Genomic DNA, 20833 nt, shown 5'->3' with positions numbered 1-20833 from the left:
GCATCGTCTGAGCGGCTTCTGAGTCTGTAAGAACGTTCAGCCATGCAGCATTTACGTAGGGAGGTATTGTAGAGTTCCTCGACCAGGGATGACATCGCCAGCTGTGACATAACTGAGACGCCGATCAAAATCCAAATTACCTGTACACAACAAGTCATTTATTCAAAAAAGAAAACATCTCCCAGGAAATACCCACATATGCCCCAAAAGTTGCATGCAGAAAACCTCATCGCACTCTTCATCCTCCTCGTCGCCATGCTCCTCCCCATCATCCTCAGCATCGCCACCTCCGTCCACGGCAGCGGCTCCATTGTGCCCGCCGATTTATCCAAGAACATTTCCTGGCCCTACCACACTTACCAGACCGTCAACTTCAATCCTCCCGTCGTAGCCATCAGCGGCAAACCCAGCCCTGACGCACACCTCTTCTTCGCACCCAATGGCAATACCGCGCATCAAAAATCCCCCATCATCACCTCTGCCACAGGAGAATTAATCTGGAACGGACCGCTCAGTAACGCATTTGGATTTGGGCCTCAGAAATTTCGTGGCGAGGATGTGTTGGTGTATTGGAATGGGACGTCATTTCCCGAGCCGGTGGGGAGGGGACATGGCAGGATTTATATTTTAAATCGACATTATGAGGAGGTTGCGAATGTGTCGTTGCCGGGGAATTTTGTGGATTTGGTCGAGGGGCAAGAATTTGAGAGTAATTTGGATTTGCACGAGATGTATTTGACGGAGAAGGGGACGATTTTGGCGTTGGGGAATAATGTGACCCGGATGGATTTGAGGAGTGTGGGCGGGGAGGAGGAGGGGTGGGTTGTGGAGGCGCAGGTGTATGAGATTGATGTGGAAACGAATGAGATTTTGTTTTGCTGGAAGAGTTTGGATCATCTCGACGAGTTGCCGTTGAGTGCGAGTGTCTATCCGCTGGGGAGTGAAGGTTATGATGGATCGGCGCAGAGCAAAGCTTGGGGCTACTTCCACATCAACTCCGTCGCTCCCCTCGGTGACGGCTACATTCTCAGCTCGCGATACCTCTCCAGCGCCATCGCCCTCGACAGATCCGGAAACGTCCTCTGGCGAGTCCAAGGCATCGATGGGAATGGCTTCACGTTGGGTCCCGACGCGGATTTCCGCTATCAACACTACATCCGAGCCATTGAGCAGACGAGCAACCCGGACCACATCATCACCATCAGCCTGCACGACAACCACAACTGTCCCATTGACAACAACACCGTCCCCGCCTCGGGCAAATTCCTCCACATCGACCTCCAAACAAAACACGTCTCCCTCCTCCCCAACCACCCCCGATTTCTCAACTCCTCCGGCCCCATTTTTCCCACTTCCCAAGGATCTTTCGAACGCGTCGGAGGACGATTTACCCCCAATACAACTTCTCTTCACAACAACAACGATCAAACTGAAACCAATTACCTCTCCTGCCACGGCGGCATCCCCGTTCTCGAAGAATTCTCCCCTCAAGGTCAAATCCTCGCCACGTACCAAGTCGGCTACGCCACCCAACGCCCTGGAGGAGGTTTCTTCACTGTAGGAAGAGATACCATTTCCTATCGTGGTTTCAAACAGACGTGGGTCGGATGTCCGAGGTCGAGGCCGAAGGTTGTTGTGGAAGTTTCTAATGGTGGTGGTGGTTATGGGACGAAGCAGAAGCAGAAGCAGAAGCAGAAGATGAAGAATGAGAAGAAGAAGACGACGACGAAAGTTTATGTGAGTTGGAATGGAGCGACGGAGGTGGAGGGGTGGGAGGTGTTTGGGGGGATGGAGAGGGGGGATGTGAAGAGGTATTTGAAAACGGTGGAGAACGGGGGGTTTGAGACGGTGGTAGAGTTGGAGGAAGAGGATGTGAAGTTTGTGAAGTTGAGGGCTGTGTTGAAGAAAGATAGTCAGTCGTCGTCGTCGTCATCGTCGTCGTATGGTGGCAAAGGAAAGGGTTGCGAGGTTGTGGAAAGTGAGGTTGTTGCTATCTCATCGCAGTAGATGACGATCAAGTCTGGATATACAGGATAGAATAGAAAATGTCCTGTCGATCTTTTCCGGCCATGTGAGACAGAGAGAGAGAGAGAGAGAGGAATCGACAGAAAATCGTAGAACAAACTCACAGTTTGGAGCAAATAGACATTACTACATGTTGTCGTATATATATGTATCCTAATCTCAGGACACACACATGGGGGTATCAACATCAACCATTCCTTACACATCCAAAAACAAAAAACCTCAATTCAACTCACCTCACCTCCCTCCAAATTCAACCCGCATGAACTTTATTCGGATATCCCGTATTACAAACCGCCTCCTCAAATCCCACACTCCATCTCACACTTCCCATAATCACCACCATTAACCCCAACCCACCCAAAATACTCGCTCCACCGTACAAATACGCAAACTTCAAATTCTTCTTCTTCTTCTTGCCATCATCATCATCACCATCTTTTTGCAGCAAAGACGACAACGCATAAATTTCTCCCACCCATGTACTCACCGTCGTCAAACATCCACAAAATCCATCCATAACGCCTTGTAGAATTTGACACGCTGTACGTCCTCCCCCGATGTGGTGAAGAAGATGACGAAGATGACTATTGCTTCCGATCCCTACGTGTTGAAGATCATAACACATTCCTTCAATTGCCGTTCCAAACATATTCACTGCAAACGTCCCGAGGGGAAACCACGCAATGAGAGAATTCATGCGAAGACTCACGTAGAATCGGAGCAGAGTTCCCAGGGGGGCGAAAAGGAGTGCGAATAGAGCTTGGCCACGCCATGTGTTGTGATGAGAGGGTGGTAGAGCAGAGAGAAGGATTGCTCCGATCCAACATCCCCATCCGAGGAAAATGAAGAGCGGGTCGAGGAATTTGCGGATGAGAGAGGTTGGGAGAGATTTTTTGGGGGGGAAATGGAGATTGGCGAATAGGGAGGCGGTGTGGAGACCGATGATATAGGCTCCGAGGGAGAGGGCGAGGGTGGAGAGGATTATGGCTAGGAGGGCTTGGACGGAGTAACCTGCGTTGCGGCCGATGGTGGAGGATGGAGATGGAGATGGAGTGTTGTTGTTGTTTCCGGCGGCCGAGTGAGAAATGGGTGAGGGGAGGTTGTTGGAGAGGGCGAGGAAGAAATCTCGGGCAAAACTGGAAAAGGAGGTGAAACTTCCGCAGAAACCGGTGGTGAGGCCGATGTAGAGGGGGATAGTTTTTTTGTATTTGTTGAGAGTGGCTTTGGGGATGTTGTGGTGGTGGTGATTCTTTTCCGATCCTCCTCCTCCTCCTCCTGTCGTGCTACTCAAGTGATGATTGAGAAAAAGATCCTGGTCTTCGGAAAGAAAACCCATGAGCCACGATCCTGCCATATTAGCCCATATGACGGGTGTAATGATGGGTGCGCCAGGATAAAAAGTCAGCCATTGGATTCCCAGTCGTGCCAGCGTGCCCCAGATGGAGAAGAAGATGAGGTAGGAAATGGTGTAGAATTCCGTCAACCATCGAGGCACGGGATCTACGGGTCGTGCAAACAATTCCTCTGTCGTTCTTCTTCTGCTGTTGAACAGTCGTGGTATTTCGGACGAGTCTGCCGCATCTCGCGGACCGAGGTCCTCTGACCTTTTGGTCGGTTGGGTATTGGGTCGCGCCGTGGTGGCTGCTGACAGGCGATTGTTGTTGTTGTTATTGGTATTATTATTCTTGTAGGGGAGAGGTGGCAAAGCGGACCAGTCTGCAAAGTTCTGAAGGTGTAGAGTGTGTAATTGCTGCTCGTCCTGATAATCCGTCTCGTTTGTTTTCCGTCGTGCACCAGCAGAGATCCGGCTGAAATTTCGCACATGCATTCCTGGTCCTTGATGCTGGTCGCCACCACTCTCGTCCCCGATCGGCCTATCATCGTGCGTGTCGTGCAAAGCCTCGCCAAGACGTGCAATGTCCAACGGTTCAGAAGTCGTTCGAAGGACGCGCTCGCGCTGTTTGCCCTTGGACCTGGACCTCGTCCCGCCCGCTGTCGTCGTACATGTCGTCAACACACTGGCAGTGGATGTCGGTCGTGACCGTGATCTTCCCGCCGTTGTTGAGCCTGCATCCCCTCCACGCTGGAAGTCATAATAGCTTTCCCGCCGACTTTGGCTGCTGGTGCCAGTCGAGTCTCGATTGGGCGGTCGTGGTCGATAGTCTGCAATACAAAACTCCTCTCTCGTCGGCGAAAACGATATTTCATCGGGGAGATTATTCGTATCCTGCTGTCCACGCCACGAGGACTCTCCATCGGCCATTATTTACGTCCCTTGCTTCTCTGTTCCCAGATCAATCCATGCGATCGCGACATGTACAAGGAATGGCCTGGTCTTCAATATACTGTATCATTAAAATGTACTTCACCTCCCTCTCAAATACAATTTCAGGGTGTGGCCATCAAAGCAGGGGACTGATCAGTACTGATTCATGCACACGCGAACACACTGCGCCTTCTATATAGCACTAATCTCCGCCCAACGGCGCAGATCTCGACGGACACGACATGTGGGTGGGACATGTGCGATATGTTGTACACAATACACGACATGTTGGGGAGAGAGTCCCTAAAAGGCGAGTCTGATATACCTGTCGATGCATCTGTGTCTAATGTAGCATACATGATGCGCCTGTGGTCCGACTTGGCCAGACTGTAGACATTGGGGTGACTCCCGTCTTGAGGGGGAAATACGATGATTTTTTTTGGTCTACCTATATTATGGACGGCATAAGGCGCGGCGCCATGCAGCATGCTGTCAAACTACTCCAGCCACAGCCGAGGCCGTTCGGACGGGCAAGATCCGACGACGGTGAGATCGGATATGGCCGCCTGCCTATCGTCGTCGGCTTTGTCAGATTATGAAACGTAAGGTAAGGTAGCTGTAGGAGGGTACATGTAATAGAGTAGATACAGTCAAACCAAGCCTCCAAGTAACCAAGAAGCCCTTTCAGACATATTAGTACCTGCTGCAACCACTTCCGCCGTAGGTTCTGTTCTGTTCACCATCCCATCCACCATCTACACCTACTTCTTCTACCTACCTGCTATCAATCATGGCTACCTCCTCCTCCCCCTCCTCCATCCACGTCTCGACTCATCCATGCGTGCGCGCAAAGCTCAGTCAGCTGCGTTCGGGCTCGACATCCGCCAGAGACACCAAGACGTTGGTGCATGACATCGCAACCATTGTGGGCGTCGAGGCGCTCGCAAAGGGTCTCGAAGTCGAGAGCACAGGCACAGTAAGTCCCACCACCTCTCTTCAGCCAGCATCGGCTGACCCATTGTGCAGCGACCAATCGGCATGACATGAGAGCTAATCGTATGCGTGTGTGTGTGGTTGCGCGTCACTACTATAGGATCTCTCTCCTCTCGGCTACACCTACAATTCCGAAAACATCTCGCCATCGAGCATCAGTCTCGTACCCATCCTGCGATCGGGCTTGAGCATGGTCGAAGCCGTGCAAAACTTGCTGCCACACCCCGTCTCCGTCCACCATCTGGGCATGTACCGCGAGAAGAGCACGATGCAACCGGTGGAATACTACAATAATCTGCCCTACCACAAGTCGGGCGAGGCCTCGACGGTGCCTCCGTTGGCCATTATCGTGGATCCCATCATTGCGACGGGCTCGACGGTGTGTGCGGCTATTGAGACGTTGAAGGACTGGGGCGTGCAGAGGATCATCTCCATCTCGATATTGGCGAGTCAGAGTGGTCTGCAGAGAGCTGCGGAAGCGTGGCCGGAGGGAGTGGAGCTGTGGGTGGGTGGTGTGGATGCGGAGACGGACGAGCGTGGGATGATCAAGCCGGGATTGGGCGACATAGGTGATCGCTTGTATCTGACACTGGGGAAGTGATGATGGAAAAGCAGTGGATACAATGGAATAGCAGCAGCAGCCATGGAGTATTCCATTCGCTCGGCGGGCTTGAGTCCAGAAAGCTTTGTTGTACGAGTCTTGGTGCTCGTCTTGGTTGTACCGAGCTTGTTAAGAGTACACTCTCCAGTATATCAGAACTTCTTGGACCAGAATTGCAGCTTGTTGAATAGTAGTATACTCGTGTGTCAGCACAGCGACAAGTAGTTTAGGCTGTACAGTACCTCCTCGTAACATGTGAAAGTTCACTTGAGCCGAATACAAGGTTCATGGATCCATGCTGGGTTGGTTGGTGGTTGGGTTAGGGATCTCCCATCCGCCAGATTCCATGGACCGACCTCATCTCATCTTTTCCATCTCTCATCGCCTGTACCTCCTAGCTATAAGAACTTCAACTTGGAATCCTTCTCTCATCAACGTAAATACCACCACTACGCAATGGAAGCCATCATCAATCCTCGAGAGACACGGCTCCATTCACGGACATTGCAAATGCCGACGCCACAACCGGCTTCCCTTTTTGGCTGCGCTGGCGGCGGCGTTTTATTACTTTGTCATGCCGAGCCTCCTTGAGCCTGGTGGCCGATCAAAGATGTCACAGGCCAGAGCCAAGACAAGCGATGGCGAAGCGAGAAGGATGAAGGCCTCATCACTTGTCACCACTCGACAGACGAATCTGCTCATCCGATTGTAACCAGATCTTGCCACGTTCACTGCTCAATTCATCCACACAAGTCGCTCGCTTCTTCATCTAGAATGCTTGGCTTTGCATGGCTGTGATGACATTTCAGCCGCAGTCCCCAATATCGAGCTTTCCTCGGCGCGTCGCCACCGCCGACCTCTGTTTTGTTTGATGGGCGCGCAGCACAGTTTTTTGACTTTCTTTGTCTAGATTCAACCGTACACTCTCGTCCTGGTCGATACATACACGACGACGACGGCCCTGGGTCCTGGCCGACAGTGAGCGAGCCCTTTCCATCCAGAAGATGATGTTTATCCGCCAAACATGGGCTCTGGTCGAGAAGAATCTGAGGATTGTCCTCTACCGCCACTGGCTGGGCACCCTGATTCGAGCCTTTCTTGCCCCCATCATCTTCATGTTCATTATTGCCTATGCTAAGAACTTCTTCGGTAAGCCTTTGTCCGAGCAAGCTGCCCATTTCCGGGCTCGCGAACCATTGCTGATGGGTGTTGGGAACGAAAAGTGCCCCCTAGTGACTTTGGCATCGGAAACCCTGTGCCTGTGCGGACTCTCAGCAGCGCGTTGGCAGCATCGGCTGGAGGGCGCAATCTGGTTGTGGCTGTCGACAATGGCTTCACGAATGGTGATATCGCCTCTGTCATTGCGACCATTCGAGAGCCCATTGAAGCTGGTGGAAAGACGTTTCAACTTGCCGCAAATGAACAGGAGCTGCTTTCGCTGTGTCCATCATCTATCCGAGCTGTATCACCATGCTTTGGAGCCGTCGTCTTCGACTCCTCGCCAAGTGAAGGCAGTGGCGGAATATGGAATTACACGATCCGAGCGGACGGCTCATTTGGCGAACGAGTGTACGTGAACAACGACGACAACGATGCAGAAATCTACACATTGCCTCTGCAGCGTGCAATTGATTCGGCCATCGCATCGCTCGGCGGAGCGACTCTGCCTGAAACCCAGGAGTTTGTCTTCACCACAAAGACGAGCGAGGAGAGATCTCGTAATATCATCCGATTGTACATGGGCACACTGATCGACATTCTGGGCCTCGCCTACTTCATCGGCATGGTTGGCATTTGCTACCAATTGACGGGACAGATGGCTTCGGAACGAGAATTGGGCATGTCACAGCTGATCGAAGCAATGATGCCAAATCGTCAGAGATGGATGCCGCAAGCCGCCCGGTTGCTATCCTTCCACATCTCCTTCGACATTCTGTACCTACCGAGCTGGATCATCATGGGAGTCATTGTGGCAGGCCTGAACTACACCGATTCGAGTACGGGCATGTGCGTCGGATATTTCATCGTTTCCGGTCTGGCTTTGAGCTCCTGGTCGATTGCGTTCGCTGCACTCTTCCGGAAAGCACAGTTGTCGGGCATCACGGTGGTCATCGCTTCGATCGTTCTGGCCATCATCATACAAGTCGCACCGGCTCCCTCGACAGGCGCTGCGTACATTGCGACGCTGTTGTGTCCTCCCATCAACTTCACGCTGTGGATCATATACATGGCATACTGGCAACAGGAAAACATTGCAGCTGATCTCTCTCAAGCGGCACCGAATGCGCCGTGGAGGGTTCCGGGCTACATCTTCTTCATTTTCTCCATCCTTCAGATCTTCCTCTACCCCGTCGTGGGAGCACTGCTTGAGCGCACTCTGTATGGAACTGCGACCAAGTCTCGGCAGTTGCGGTATGAGGAGAGTGAATCACGAGAGACGGTCAAAATCACATCTTTGTCCAAACACTATCCCCCTGGTTGGTGGTCGAGGAACATTGGGGCACGTCTGAGCAAGAACCCCAAGGAGACGGTGTATGCGGTGAATGACTTGAGCTTGTCTGTTATCAAGGGCCAAATCATGGTACTGCTCGGAGCCAATGGAAGTGGCAAGTCTACAACACTGGACACCCTCGCTGGTTTACAGAAACCAACAAGTGGCACCATTGAGATGGACGCAGCAGGCGGCATTGGCTTATGCCCCCAGAAGAATGTCCTGTGGAGCGAACTGACCGTTTACGAGCACGTCAGGCTTTTCAACAGGCTGAAGGCAACTGGTAAGCTTGATTCCAAAGTAGAGAACCAGGCTCTGGTTTCCGCTTGTGATCTGGACCAGAAGATCAACGTACGCACATCAGCACTCTCGGGAGGACAGAAGCGCAAATGTCAACTGGCCATGATGTTGACTGGTGGATCTCGAGTTTGTATGCTGGACGAGGTCAGTAGTGGTCTGGACCCACTCAGTCGAAGGAAGATTTGGGACATCATTCTTGCAGAACGGGGCAGGAGATCGATGATTTTGACGACGCATTTCCTCGACGAAGCAGACTTACTATCAGATGACATCGCTGTGCTCTCCCGGGGCAATCTGGTCGCACATGGATCTGCGGTAGAGCTGAAACATCATCTGGGAGGCGGCTATCGTGTGCGGATCTACCACGAAGATTCGAAAGAATTGCCAGGCGATCTGATTGCGACCACGCGCAAGCAAGTGTACCATGATCAGACGGTATATCATCTTGCCGACTCCGCCGCTTCATTTCGATTCATCACGGAGCTGGAAAGGCTTGGGGTCAGAGACTATCAAGTCAACGGACCCAGCATTGAAGACGTATTCCTCAAGCTCGCCGAGGAGGTCAAAGATGAGCTCGAGAAGGGAAGAGAGAGCAGTCCAGCGCCGTCTGAGGACGGGACCCTCGTCTCCGAAGAGAAGAGGCTGCAGCTGATGCCGGGAAGGCAGCTGTCATTCTTTGCACAGACGTGGGTCCTATTCCGCAAACGTGTCACGATTTTAATCAGGAACAAGTGGCCATACCTTGCTGCCCTATTGATTCCAATCATTGCCGCGGGTCTGGTGACTCTTTTTCTCAAGAACTTCCGCGCACTCAGTTGCGCGCCCCAAGACCAAGTTCAAGAAGCACGAACCCTGTCGCTGAACACTGGACTGGCGTATGGAGCGAACATTCCCGTCGGTCCTGGCGAGGAGCAACTTACGGAGATACGGGACACATATCCTATCCTGGACGTGAACACATCCGCCACCGTCTTGGTGAATACATTTGCAGACTTTCAAACCTATGTGAACGCCAACTACTCGTTCGTCACTCCCGGTGGCTTCTTCAACGGCGACACTCCGACCTTTGCATGGCGTGGTGACTATGGTATCCAGTTTGCCATTGCCGCGCAGAACTTACTGGACAACAGTCTTCTCGGTACCCAGATTCAGACATCCTATCAGCCATTTGATGAGCCCTGGGCACCATCTGCCGGCAGTACCTTGCAGCTCATCCTGTACTTTGGCCTGGCCATGAGCATCTTCCCCAGCTTCTTTGCGCTCTACGTCAACATGGAGCGACTCCGCAATGTCAGGGCGCTGCACTACAGCAATGGAGTCCGTGCCGGACCTCTGTGGCTCGCATACACCTTGTTCGATTTCATCATCGTCCTGCTGGTTAGCGCCATTGCCATCATCATCTTCACTGCGGCCTCCAGTGTCTTCTACGCCCCCGGCTACCTCTTCGTCGTCTTCTTCCTGTACGGCCTCTCTGCGACGCTCACCGCCTACGTTGTGTCTCTGTACACCACCAGTCAGCTCGCCACGTTTGCATTCGCAGCAGGCGGCCAGTGCTCGTTCTTCCTCTTGTATTTCGTGGCATTCATGTGCATCATCACGTATGTGCCCGCCGCCGACGTGGATTCTTCGATTCGCATCGCCACTTTCACCATGGGATTGGTTTTTCCCTCGGCGAACCTTTTGCGTGCGCTTTTGCTGTCGTTGAACTTGTTCTCGGTGACGTGCACGGGGTCGCAACTTGCTTCATATCCAGGTGAGTACACAATATATATATCTACTTCCTGAGGGATGTGCTAACAGTTCGCACAGGCGACTTCAAGGTTTACGGCAGCTGCATCCTTTATCTCATTCTTCAAAGCGCAGTGTTGATGCTCGTGCTCGTATGGTATGACAGCGGGTGGACGCCGGCATTCCTCGCTCGCACCAAGCATCGCAATGCAGACCTGGAGCAGATTGATGATACTGACTCGGAGGTGTTCGAGGAAGCCAAGCGCGTGGATGGCGCCACCGATCAGCTTCGCGTCAAGCACGTCACGAAAGCCTTTGGCCCGTTCGTTGCTGTGCAGAACGTATCGTTCGGCATTCCGCATGGCGAGACTTTCGCTTTGCTTGGGCCCAACGGTGCCGGTAAGTCGACCACCATCAATCTCATCCGAGGCGACATGCGGCCGAGCGAAAAGGACAGCGACATTTTGATTGAAGATATCAGCATCATCGAGAAACGTGCCGCTGCTCGAACACATCTGGGTGTGTGTCCGCAGTTTGATGCCATGGATCAGATGACCGCCATTGAACACCTTCGATTCTACGCTCGAGCCCGTGGCGTGCAAGATGTCGAGCATAATGTGGATCAGATTATTCACGCTGTTGGTCTTGCGCCATTCAAGAATCGCATGGCAGGCAAGCTCAGTGGTGGAAACAAACGGAAGCTTTCACTCGGAATCGCACTCACGGGTAACCCATCCGTACTGATCCTCGATGAGCCCAGCTCCGGAATGGACGCGGCTTCGAAGCGTGTCATGTGGCGAACCCTCAGCGCCGTCTCTGCCGGCCGCTCACTCCTCCTCACCACGCATTCCATGGAAGAGGCCGATGCGCTCGCTGACCGCGCCGCCGTCATGGCGAAGCGCATGTTGGCGGTCGGGACGGCCGACGAACTGCGAAAGAAGCACGGCGATGCCTATCATGTCCACTGCGTCCACAAAGACGCACCCTACAGCAGCGAACACGACATGGCGGAAATCAAATCCTTCATCCACCGCACCTTCCCCGGTGCCATTACCGAAGAGCGCTCCTTTCACGGCCAAATCCGTTTCAGCGTCCCGGGCGATCGCACCGCCGCCGCCGCCGCCGCCGCACATGGAGGAGAAGACGAAATTTCTCTCGACCAAGACGAAAAACTCCACATTATCGACGACAAGAAAGAAATCCTCGCCACCGTTTCTCCCGCAGTGGCTTCTGCTCATCATCACTCCAGCAGCAGCGACTCTTCTCCCTCCTCCTCCAACAGCATCAGCGCCCTCTTCTCCCACCTCGAAGCCCACAAAGCGGCCCTCGGTCTAGAATACTATTCCGTCAGCCAAGCCACTCTCGATCAAGTATTTTTGAGCATCGTGGTGAAACATAACGTGCTCGAGGAGAATTATGCGAAATTTCACGATGCAGAGCAACTGCAGCAGCAGCAGCAGAGAGGGGGAGCGGAGATGGTGTGGAGGAAGATGAAGAGGGTGATGGCGACGGTTTATCATAATGCGTAAAGGTAGGGGGGGTATTTACGTATGTAATAGATGGGTTCAAAAGATAGATGAACAGACAGAGAAAGAAGACAGAAAAGATGAGACAGAGATCAGAGAGATCAGACAGACAGATTAGATCGGATGGGTGGATGTATGCTTTGTTTTTGAAGATGGATCAGTGAACTAGATGATGATGACTATAATGATACCACTACTCCTAGAGATATGTAGATAGATGTATGAATCAGATAAGTTGACAGGAATCAGTCCCTCAGGAGTGAAAAAGAAAAAGAGAAAAAGAAAAAGAAAAAAAAAGAGAAAAAATCGAAAGAGAAAGGACTTTACACCGGGTAGAAGTAGTAAGTACTGTAGTCGTACACCAAACAACCATTCAGTAAGCAACTATTAATATATTTTCCCCCATCTCTCAACCCCCCATCTCTCAAATACCCCCCTCTCCCCAAAGGAAGAAGTCCATCAACCCCTCCCCCCCGCATAAAACCAAGTATAAAACCTCACCAACCCCTCCACACCAACCCAATCCCCCTCCCTCATCAACCTCGCCACATCCACATTCAACGGACTCGTCGGCTCCGCGCCCACTTCCCAGTCCAACATGTATTGCACAGCTTCCAGTGTTTTCACAATTCCATACGCGGCAGGAGTCCAATTGTCAGAGAGTAAGTCGAGACAAATTTCTCCTGTGGGGAATTTGATGTTGGGGTGGCAGATGGGGGTCGTGAAGTGGATGGTGGGTGGGTGGGAGGGGTAGGTGGTGGGGAGGTTGATGTGGAGGTTCCATTTTCCGCCTTGAATTTTTTGGAGGTTTTTTTAGCAGGAGTTGTGGAGAGGGAGGGGGGTTTGGAATTTCTTCTTTCTTTTTTTTCTTTTTTTTTTTCGGGGGAGAGAGTGTGTATACCTTCATAAGCAGTTCCCTCGGGCCCTAAAAGGGTTGCGGTGAGTTCCAAGAGATTGTCGTCGGAAATGGGTTCGAGACGCGAGAGGACAGGTGAGGGATCGCGGTTGTAGGCTTCGAGTTCTCTGATGATTCGTTTGGTGGCCATGGTGATTATCAATGTATATGCTTTGCAATCAATGGTATATGGTCGTGTGTTTGGTCGGAGTGGAAGACGCGAACTGACGAGCACGAGCATAGTTCTGGCCCAAATAAGGTTTGCGGGAGGCTCGTCCCAGGTTGCCAGGTACCTAGAACAAGGGTAGATTGCCTCGGGGTGAAAGTTGAGCCGAGGACATTGCATTAATTGTACACACTGCACAGTGTGACAGAGAACGAGGGCCCAACTACTCTACTTAGTCTACTATAGCTGCCCTATACTCCAGTCAGACTAGCAGTCTTCGATTAAACATCAATGACTCTACGCGGCAAGCATCTTCCGAATGAGGTCGACTCAATGGCAGAACAGGGAAAGACTGTATTTGCATCTCCATTAATCTACTACCTTGTGCAATAGTTGTATTGCTCACATACAGTGATCAATCAATCGACTACTTGCTCAGGGTCCCGCACCAACCCTCCAGCCCACACTGACAAGGGTCTCGCATCCCTTCTCCACTGAGTTCTTGACCAAATCTTCATCGAGAACCACCTCACCCTTGGGATACAACACAATGACGGTAGAGCCACCATACAAGAAGGCTCCCAAGCACTGTCCTCTTGCAATTTCTGAACCAGCTGCAATGCCATGATTATATCGAATGCTCCCGACCAACATGGCTCCCACAGCAACAATAGCCACCTTCGCGCCCGTCTCCTTTCGCGTAACAATCATGACAGATCTTTTGTTCTCGCAGAATACGTCCAGACTGCCAGGCTCATTGACCGCCTGCGGGTTGACCGTGTAATATGTTCCAGGAAGCTCCATAATGGAATCCACGGTGCCGTTGATGGGAGAGTGCCAGCGATGGTAGTCCTGAGGAGCCAATCTTGCAATGTTGATGCATCCCGCCTCAAACATCCTGGCTCGTGTAATGTCGCTGTTGAGGAGTCTTTGGACAGAAAAGCCGATACCTTTGATCCAGTACTTCTTGGCAAGGCTGATGGTCGGGAAGACGGTGAGGCGACAGTCTGCGGGACTGGAGATGACCTTGTCGTTGTCTGGTTCATCGATAGGTCGAGCATCGTCTCTCAGTTCTCGGGCGAAGAACTCATTAAACGTCGCGTACTGTTTGATGTCTGGTTTCTTCAGTTCATCCAATGTTTCTTGAAGGTTGAAGGATTCGATGAAAGGTCGAATGTGTTCGACGCTCTCGGGAGCATCATACTGTTTGCCCATCTTGATCGATTGTTCCTTCAAGAGGGCTTTGGCTCGTCGCCAATGGAGAGCCTTTTCTTGTTCGGAGCCATAGTACAACAAATGCATGCCGAGACGGACATAGATGGACATCTCTTCGAAAGACTTCTCTCCCGTTTTGCGGTCGAGGACGTAGTTTCCCATGTGGAAAGCAGCTTCCATCTCTTGGAGGGAAGAGTATGGAAAGATTGAGCGCATCCAACTGTGCTGTTCTTCTTGCGCCGAGGGGGCGTGGAGAGTCTTTTTGGGATCTTCGTGAGGTTTACCTGCGGCATTGTCTGTGACTTGACTCAAGGCCTTTTCCGCAGCGTCGAGATGGTCGGTGGGCAGGTTCGCTGGCAGGAATTTTGGGCCTTTGGAGGGGGATGCCATGGTTTGTTGGTTTGTGGTGGAGATGTATGTCTCCTGTGTTGAAGGTGATGAGTGTTGTCAGAAAGAGGCTTGGTACATGTAGTTCGTGAACATGTCAACCGGACATGAAGAAGTACTAAATGAGCAAGCCCCATCATACCTCTTACGTCATGGCCAACGTGAAACTGCAAGTGCATCCAGTCCAGTCCAGTTCAGTGCTACGGTTAGGTAGGTACTCAACAGACGTTGATGGGCATGGCGAGGCAAGAGACAAGCAAAGAGGAATCTCGACGTGCCCAGCTCATCAATGGAATTGAAGGGTTTCAGCGCGAATCGTTCCTCCGCCGTCTGGAGTATGGTGATGGACTGCGCTTCCTCTCCCTCTCCCACTCCCTCTCCCTATCCCTCTCCCCCTTTCCCACTCTCTCCCCCTCAATACTCCTCCTCCTACCTTCCTCGCCATGCCGTCGTCTCCTGTCTCCGTGTCTCTCACGGCTTCTGTCTCGCTGCTTGTACTTGCCATCATACTCTCGCTCTCGACTGTCTTCTCGGCGCCGCCTGTCTCTAGACGGTGAGCGCGATCTGTGCCTGTGCCTACGAGATTCCCTCTCGTCATCTCGTGACCGCGAACGCGACCTTGATCGTCGATGTCTGTGTCGTCTTTCACCCCTCTCATCATCATCATGTCTCCTCTTCCTCCTCTTCTCCCGACTTCTACTGCGATCTCTCCTCCGATGGTCGCGGGATCTGTGCTCCCTCTTCTCCCTCAAACCCAGCGCTTTGGCATCATCCGTCGCATCTTCCCCGTCCCCTAAAGCTTCCCTCACAGCTTTATTGACATCCTTCTGACTAATCTTACTCTCTCCCAACGGCTGCAGATTCGCATTCGTCCTATCCGGAACAGGCAGACCTAGAGCCAAGTTCATAGCATCCTCTTCTGCCTCTTTCACTTTGCGCATCTCTTCGCGCTTCGCTTCACGCTCCTTTTCCATTCTCTGCTCCGGAGTGAGATCTGCATCGTCTGCTTTGGCATACCAGTTCAGGTCCTTGTTTTGCTGCCAGCGACCCACTGGGGCCATTAACGAGTGGCCGAGATAGTTCTCGCGGTTCGTCGCGCCTTTGACATCGTCCCAGCTGAAGTTGACTCCTCCACGCGACCCTTCTTTTCGCACGGATTGGAGGAGATCCATGGTTGTTTGCCTCCCTGCTGCACTTGGTCGAGAGTGTGAGTGCTGGCGAAGAGGATTTCCCCATATTTCATAATATTTAAGCTTTCTCGCTTGCAATGACCCCTGCGTACATCGAAAAGTCGCAGAGCCGCACCTTGAGGTTAAACGTGGCTTTCCATTGACACGTTCGTTCTGGTCGTGTGAGCTTCTCCTCAACGACAACGCTACAATGGTAAAGTCATGGAGTGTCAGCTCTCTGCTGGCAACTACATGTGCTGTGCTGGCCGCAGCAGAAGAGAGCTCCGTCTTCAGCAAAGCCTCCAACGAGAGCTTGCTCTGGGGCCCATATCGTCCCAATCTGTACTTTGGCCTTCGACCACGATTGCCCAAGTCGATTCTGACAGGACTCCTCTGGGGAAGAGTGGAGGACTTCTCAACTATTCAGCACAATATGCGCTTCACATGCGAGCAAAATGAGGGTATGGCGGGCTACGGCTGGAACGCCTACGATCCGCGAACGGGAGGTGTGCAGACGGTACACGACAAGGGCAATGGCATTGACATGGAGATGAGTTTTGTCAAGTTCGAAAATGGGAAAGGGGGCTGGGGCGCTCGAATCAAGGGAACGCCGAGAGAAGAGGGCGATAGCAGCATGAAGACTGCAGTCTGGTTTACCGTCAGTGCCGAAGGTCTGGGCAGCATTACTCCCCTGGGCAGCCAGGACGCTGAAGAGTTGGGTTATGCGGGTGATGTGATATTGGAAGGCGATGTGGGCCAGTTGGGTGAATTCAGGTTAGCCATCACTGAGCCTACACCACAATCCCATCCGTTGCACAACCATGCTTCATCCCAAGCCAAACCTCTGGACCACACGTTTGTGCATTCCACGAAAGTTCCCGAGGAAGCGCTCTGGCAATCGAAAGGTGAGTGGCGTAGACCGTAAGGGAACCAGGTTCCAGCATCTGACGAGGTAAGCAGCTGTTCTCTTTCAATCTTTGAAGACTACTATCGAGGCATATATCGAAGAATACACCCAAGAGAACATGCCGCCGCCTTGGCAAACTTACACTGTTCAGAACAAGCCTGGCCCAGGCAACATGCACATTGTGCAAAAGACCTTTGAAGGGCCCTTTGAGTTTGACATTCTGTTCACTCCGAGTACCGCTGAGAAGCCCGCGTCGTCCCAGGAGCTGACCAAGTCTATCCAAACTGTGCTGGAATCTTTCGAGGAGAAGTATCTAGAGGTACATAAGCCCCTGGCTCCATTCACAGACGACAAATGGCTTGGCTTCAGCAAGTCTCTGTTTAGCAACCTGATTGGAGGTATTGGCTACTTTCATGGCAAGCAGCTCATCGATCGCTCGTACGCACCAGAGTACGAAGAAGAGAATGAGGGCTTTTGGAATGAAGCAGAAGAGGCGCGCGCGCGAAACGCACAGGAGCTCGAAGGTCCATATGAGCTGTTCACTTCTGTCCCTTCGCGACCATTCTTCCCACGCGGCTTCCTCTGGGACGAAGGTTTTCATCTGCTGCCCATCCTGGACTGGGATACCGAGCTTGCCATGCAGATCGTCAGCTCATGGTACAACACTATGGACGAAGATGGTTGGATTGCACGTGAACAGGTCTTGGGCCCGGAGGCACAAAGTAAGGTGCCTCCAGAATTCCTGACCCAATATCCCCACTATGCCAATCCACCGACGCTCTTCATGGTGGTCGAAGCCATCCTGGACAAGATTGAGCACAAGGCTGGTTCCGGTGCCGATTTGAATCTCAAGACACTGGGTCACGTCGCAGGCCATCACGTGGCGAGCCCAGAGTCCATCAAGTCTTGGTTCAAAGAACTCTACCCTCTCCTACAGCGCAACTTTGAGTGGTACCGCAAGACCCAGTACGGCGACCTCAAAACTTATGATCGCGAAGCCTTCAGCTCCAAGGAAGGCTACCGATGGCGAGGCAGAACACCGCGCCACATCTTGACTTCAGGTCTGGACGACTACCCTCGCGCCCAGCCCCCTCACCCCGGCGAGCTCCACCTCGATCTGATCAGCTGGATGGGCCTCATGAGTCGCAACATCCAACGCATCGCAACCTATCTCGGCGAAAACGACGACGCAGCCAAATACGGCAAAATCACCGAAGCCATTCGTCGCAACGTCGACGACCTCCACTGGTCCAAAGAACACAACACCTACTGCGACACCACCATTGACGACTATGAGGAAACCACGCATGTATGCCACAAAGGCTACATTAGCATATTCCCGCTCATGACCGGTCTCCTCGACGCCAAACATGAACATTTACCGGCGATTCTGGATCTCATTGCAGACGAAGAAGAACTGTGGAGTCCACATGGGATCCGCAGTTTGAGCAAGAACGACGCACTCTATGGTACCGAGGAGAATTATTGGAGAAGTCCCGTGTGGATGAATTTGAATTATCTCATCGTGAAGGAATTATACGTAAGTCTCTCCTCCACCACTTTTCCTCTTTCTCTCCCGCACTTTTCACTAACCTCCTCGTTTCCATTTGGTCCTCATACAGACTCTTGCCCTCCAGCCCGGCCCCTCACAGGTCCGTGCTTCACAGCTGTACACCTCTTTACGGCAGAATCTGGTCAATACCGTGTACAATTCTTGGAAGGAAACGGGATTCGCGTGGGAACAATATAACCCCGAGACGGGAGAGGGACAGCGTACACAGCATTTTACCGGTTGGACGAGTTTGGTGGTCAAGATTATGGCCATGCCTGATATCAGTAGTAGTGGTGGTGGTGCTGGGGCTGAAAAGGGAGGAGTGAGGGATGAGCTGTAGGCGTGATTGCATGCTTGAAACGGAGAGTGTGTGTATGAGAGATGGGAGAGGTAGGGTTGGGAAGACTTTTTGAGTGCGTAAGAGCATGCGCAAAGAACAGAAAAAGGGAGTAAGAACCAATGGAAGGAGTGTATATTAAGATAAGAATATACCTATCTGTATACTTATCATTACTGAGACTGTTGCGTTACGTTGAAAGCACTGGCGTAAGGTAGTAGGGACGTAGGTGCATGTAGCAGGTAGTATCGAGCGAGATGCGGTGGAAGGATAAAAAAAAGGGGTGTAATTCAAATAAAAGCAATCTATCTGATCGTAGATATCTGCATGCACGCATCGGCTAGTGGATTGTCAAAAAAATCCAGACGTTGAAAAGAAGAAAAAAGAAAGAAAATCATAAACTTCCCATTCATCGTCTCCGCATCAACCACCACGACACCAACGAAGTCACCACCGCCCCAAGTACCACACCCGTACCAAGAGAAGCATACTGTTCCACCTTACCACCCCAACCATTCCCCCCATTCCTCCCCCTCGGCAAAACCTTCTCAATCCCACCCCCATCTTTCCTCTTCTGTCCCCAAACCACATGCAAATCCACCACCTTCCGAATCCCATCATCTCTCATATCCCTCTTAATCTCTTTAATAAACCCCCTCGTATCCTCCAAACTCCACCCCAACGTCTTGGTAAACAACACCGTCGTAAACCCCTCCATTCCCGAAATCGTATTCACCATCGTCCTCGCCCCCAGTGCCCGTTCCCGCTCATCTTCCATCCACGTACCCCATTTATGCGCGAAAACTCTCTCTTGAATATTTTCTAGACCCGCGGCGCGTTGGAAAGAAGTGAGTTGAGGGCCTAATTGCAGAGGTCTGCCGCGCGCGAGACCGGCTTGTTCCATGAGTTTGTTCCAGCGGAAAAAGGGGAGCAAGTCGGAGGGGTTGGGGGGCATGGGGAGGGGAAGGTTGGTGTGGGTGTCGAGCATGTATTGTTTACACAGCGAGAATTCTTGATGTTCGAGCCAGCCGCCTGGGGCGAGATGGTGGGTGAGTTTGGAGGTGAAGGTGGGCCAGTTGGAGATGCAGCCGTGGACGAGACTTAGATGGATTAAGTCGAAGTAGTTTTCGGGGAAGGGCCAGGGTGTTTCTGATGATGATGATGATGAGGATTCCATGTCTAGGGTAATCCATTCGACGTTTGCGGGTTTTTGCACGGGTTGGATAGGACTGATATCCATGCCGATTATCATGGCTGAAGGATATTCTTCTGCCATTTCTACACACCAAATCCCACTTCCACATCCCACGTCGAGGATTTTGGGACTGGCCTTTTCGGTTGCTGGAGGGAGAGGTGCAAAGTGTAATGAGCCGCCTTTTACCTGTGTGAGAATCCAATGCTGTTCGTTGAGTCGTTGGATTTCGGGCTCGTCGTTGGGCATGTAGTAATGACCGAGTTCACTCGAGGCATAGCGGCGACCGTTTTCGAATTTCCAATTGTAATTTGATGTGGTGTTTTGAGAGTCAATGTCGCGTTTTCTGGATTTTTTTGTCTATTAGTCAGTGATAAAGATATACTCAAAAGTTTTCGACAGAATACAGTGCGCGGGTTCGTCTTACAGCTGTTCTACATCCACAAGAGCCTCGTCACCCGCCATAGTGTTAGTGTGTTAGTTAGTTGGTTGGATAGTTATTTGGCTGCAGTGATACGAGACACAAAAGAAAATCACCGCTGTCAAAATTGCTGCCGGGGCTCGTTCAACTCTTGTCCTCTCAGCAGGGCGCCTGGATATGTACATATACCTCACATACTGCTCTGCTCTAGCGGTGAATAGAGAGAGAGAGCCCGTCACAGTACCACGGAAAACCGACCCATTCACTCACTCACTCTTACTCACTCTCACTCACTCTTTCACTGCGGCCTGGCCTAGCCTGGTCCTGGCCGGGGCTAGCTAGCCTGAACCGGTCATAAGTGAGCTTTCGTCCATCCCCGCCACTTCTCAAAGCGGTACTGAATGGCGTCTTTCAGTTCCCATTGCTGCATACGCATACGCATACGCAGGGTAAAGGGCATTGGCATGCACCGAAAAGAAAAAAAAAAAGAGAGAGACGGGAGATCCACCTGCCAGCTCATAGCGCGGTTCGTAAGCTTCGTGTAGGTAGGCAGGCATTATTACCTACCTCCTAGTCTCGTTTATGTATGGTTACTTGTTGGTGTGGTGTGGTGCAGATGTACATGTATATGTACCTATGATTGTCGCTGGTATGCATTT

General features: G+C 51.9%; 9 protein-coding genes across 9 annotated transcripts; 4 read left to right on the top strand and 5 right to left on the bottom strand.

The window, feature by feature from the left end:
• Positions 1–636: 636 nt before the first annotated feature.
• SEPMUDRAFT_147715 (uncharacterized protein) lies at positions 637–2124 on the top strand. Its single transcript, XM_016904477.1, has one exon. It carries the CDS (start codon positions 730–732, stop codon positions 2005–2007), a length of 1278 nt encoding a protein of 425 aa, XP_016764138.1. The 5' UTR covers positions 637–729; the 3' UTR covers positions 2008–2124.
• Positions 2125–2314: 190 nt separating this feature from the next.
• On the bottom strand, positions 2315–3517 carry SEPMUDRAFT_20235 (uncharacterized protein; the record flags this gene model as incomplete). Its single annotated transcript, XM_016908324.1, has 1 exon — positions 2315–3517. A coding segment is annotated over one exon (1203 nt), but the record flags the coding sequence as incomplete, so codon positions are not given.
• A 1486-nt stretch (positions 3518–5003) lies between these two features.
• SEPMUDRAFT_147713 (PRTase-like protein) lies at positions 5004–6160 on the top strand. Its single transcript, XM_016904476.1, has 2 exons — positions 5004–5270; positions 5321–6160. Exon 2 carries the CDS (start codon positions 5478–5480, stop codon positions 5886–5888), a length of 411 nt encoding a protein of 136 aa, XP_016764136.1. The 5' UTR covers positions 5004–5270; positions 5321–5477; the 3' UTR covers positions 5889–6160.
• A 418-nt stretch (positions 6161–6578) lies between these two features.
• SEPMUDRAFT_154689 (P-loop containing nucleoside triphosphate hydrolase protein) lies at positions 6579–12173 on the top strand. Its single transcript, XM_016907578.1, has 3 exons — positions 6579–7037; positions 7112–10432; positions 10489–12173. The coding sequence occupies exons 1-3, from the start codon at positions 6893–6895 to the stop codon at positions 11934–11936; spliced, it is 4914 nt and encodes a 1637-aa protein (XP_016764135.1). The 5' UTR covers positions 6579–6892; the 3' UTR covers positions 11937–12173.
• A 219-nt stretch (positions 12174–12392) lies between these two features.
• SEPMUDRAFT_124144 (UBC-like protein) lies at positions 12393–12722 on the bottom strand (the record flags this gene model as incomplete). Its single annotated transcript, XM_016901889.1, has 1 exon — positions 12393–12722. A coding segment is annotated over one exon (330 nt), but the record flags the coding sequence as incomplete, so codon positions are not given.
• Positions 12723–13348: 626 nt separating this feature from the next.
• On the bottom strand, positions 13349–15779 carry SEPMUDRAFT_147710 (PS_Dcarbxylase-domain-containing protein). Its single transcript, XM_016904475.1, has one exon. It carries the CDS (start codon positions 14597–14599, stop codon positions 13430–13432), a length of 1170 nt encoding a protein of 389 aa, XP_016764132.1. The 5' UTR covers positions 14600–15779; the 3' UTR covers positions 13349–13429.
• SEPMUDRAFT_16438 (uncharacterized protein) lies at positions 15442–15768 on the bottom strand (the record flags this gene model as incomplete). Its single annotated transcript, XM_016908112.1, has 1 exon — positions 15442–15768. A coding segment is annotated over one exon (327 nt), but the record flags the coding sequence as incomplete, so codon positions are not given.
• A 197-nt stretch (positions 15780–15976) lies between the features above and the next one.
• SEPMUDRAFT_154686 (glycoside hydrolase family 63 protein) lies at positions 15977–18666 on the top strand (the record flags this gene model as incomplete). The annotated part of the gene is made up of 3 exons (XM_016907577.1): positions 15977–16670; positions 16726–18212; positions 18295–18666. The coding sequence occupies 3 exons, from the start codon at positions 15977–15979 to the stop codon at positions 18562–18564; spliced, it is 2451 nt and encodes an 816-aa protein (XP_016764131.1). The 3' UTR covers positions 18565–18666.
• Positions 18667–18970: 304 nt separating this feature from the next.
• SEPMUDRAFT_61466 (S-adenosyl-L-methionine-dependent methyltransferase) lies at positions 18971–20349 on the bottom strand (the record flags this gene model as incomplete). Its single annotated transcript, XM_016909563.1, has 2 exons — positions 20181–20349; positions 18971–20099 (listed from the first exon to the last, which is right to left on the bottom strand). Exons 1-2 carry the CDS (start codon positions 20216–20218, stop codon positions 18971–18973), a joined length of 1167 nt encoding a protein of 388 aa, XP_016764130.1. The 5' UTR covers positions 20219–20349.
• Positions 20350–20833: the final 484 nt, after the last annotated feature.

Source organism: Sphaerulina musiva (genome assembly GCF_000320565.1).
Source record: "Sphaerulina musiva SO2202 unplaced genomic scaffold SEPMUscaffold_2, whole genome shotgun sequence".
NCBI lineage: Eukaryota > Fungi > Ascomycota > Dothideomycetes > Mycosphaerellales > Mycosphaerellaceae > Sphaerulina > Sphaerulina musiva.
Note: the sequence above shows the minus strand (reverse complement) of the source record. Positions and strands in the feature narration are given on the sequence as shown.

What these genes read in the sequence shown, in the direction of transcription:
- SEPMUDRAFT_147713 (XM_016904476.1), top strand. Translation starts at nt 5,478, where the DNA reads ATGGTCGAAGCCGTGCAAAACTTGCTGCCACACCCCGTCTCCGTCCAC.
- SEPMUDRAFT_147715 (XM_016904477.1), top strand. Translation starts at nt 730, where the DNA reads ATGTATTTGACGGAGAAGGGGACGATTTTGGCGTTGGGGAATAATGTG.
- SEPMUDRAFT_154689 (XM_016907578.1), top strand. Translation starts at nt 6,893, where the DNA reads ATGATGTTTATCCGCCAAACATGGGCTCTGGTCGAGAAGAATCTGAGG. An exon ending in CTATGCTAAGAACTTCTTCG is followed by an intron (nt 7,038 to 7,111) that starts GTAAGCCTTTGT and finishes GGGAACGAAAAG; the next exon opens with TGCCCCCTAGTGACTTTGGC. An exon ending in GCAACTTGCTTCATATCCAG is followed by an intron (nt 10,433 to 10,488) that starts GTGAGTACACAA and finishes CAGTTCGCACAG; the next exon opens with GCGACTTCAAGGTTTACGGC.
- SEPMUDRAFT_147710 (XM_016904475.1), bottom strand. Translation starts at nt 14,599, where the DNA reads ATGGCATCCCCCTCCAAAGGCCCAAAATTCCTGCCAGCGAACCTGCCC.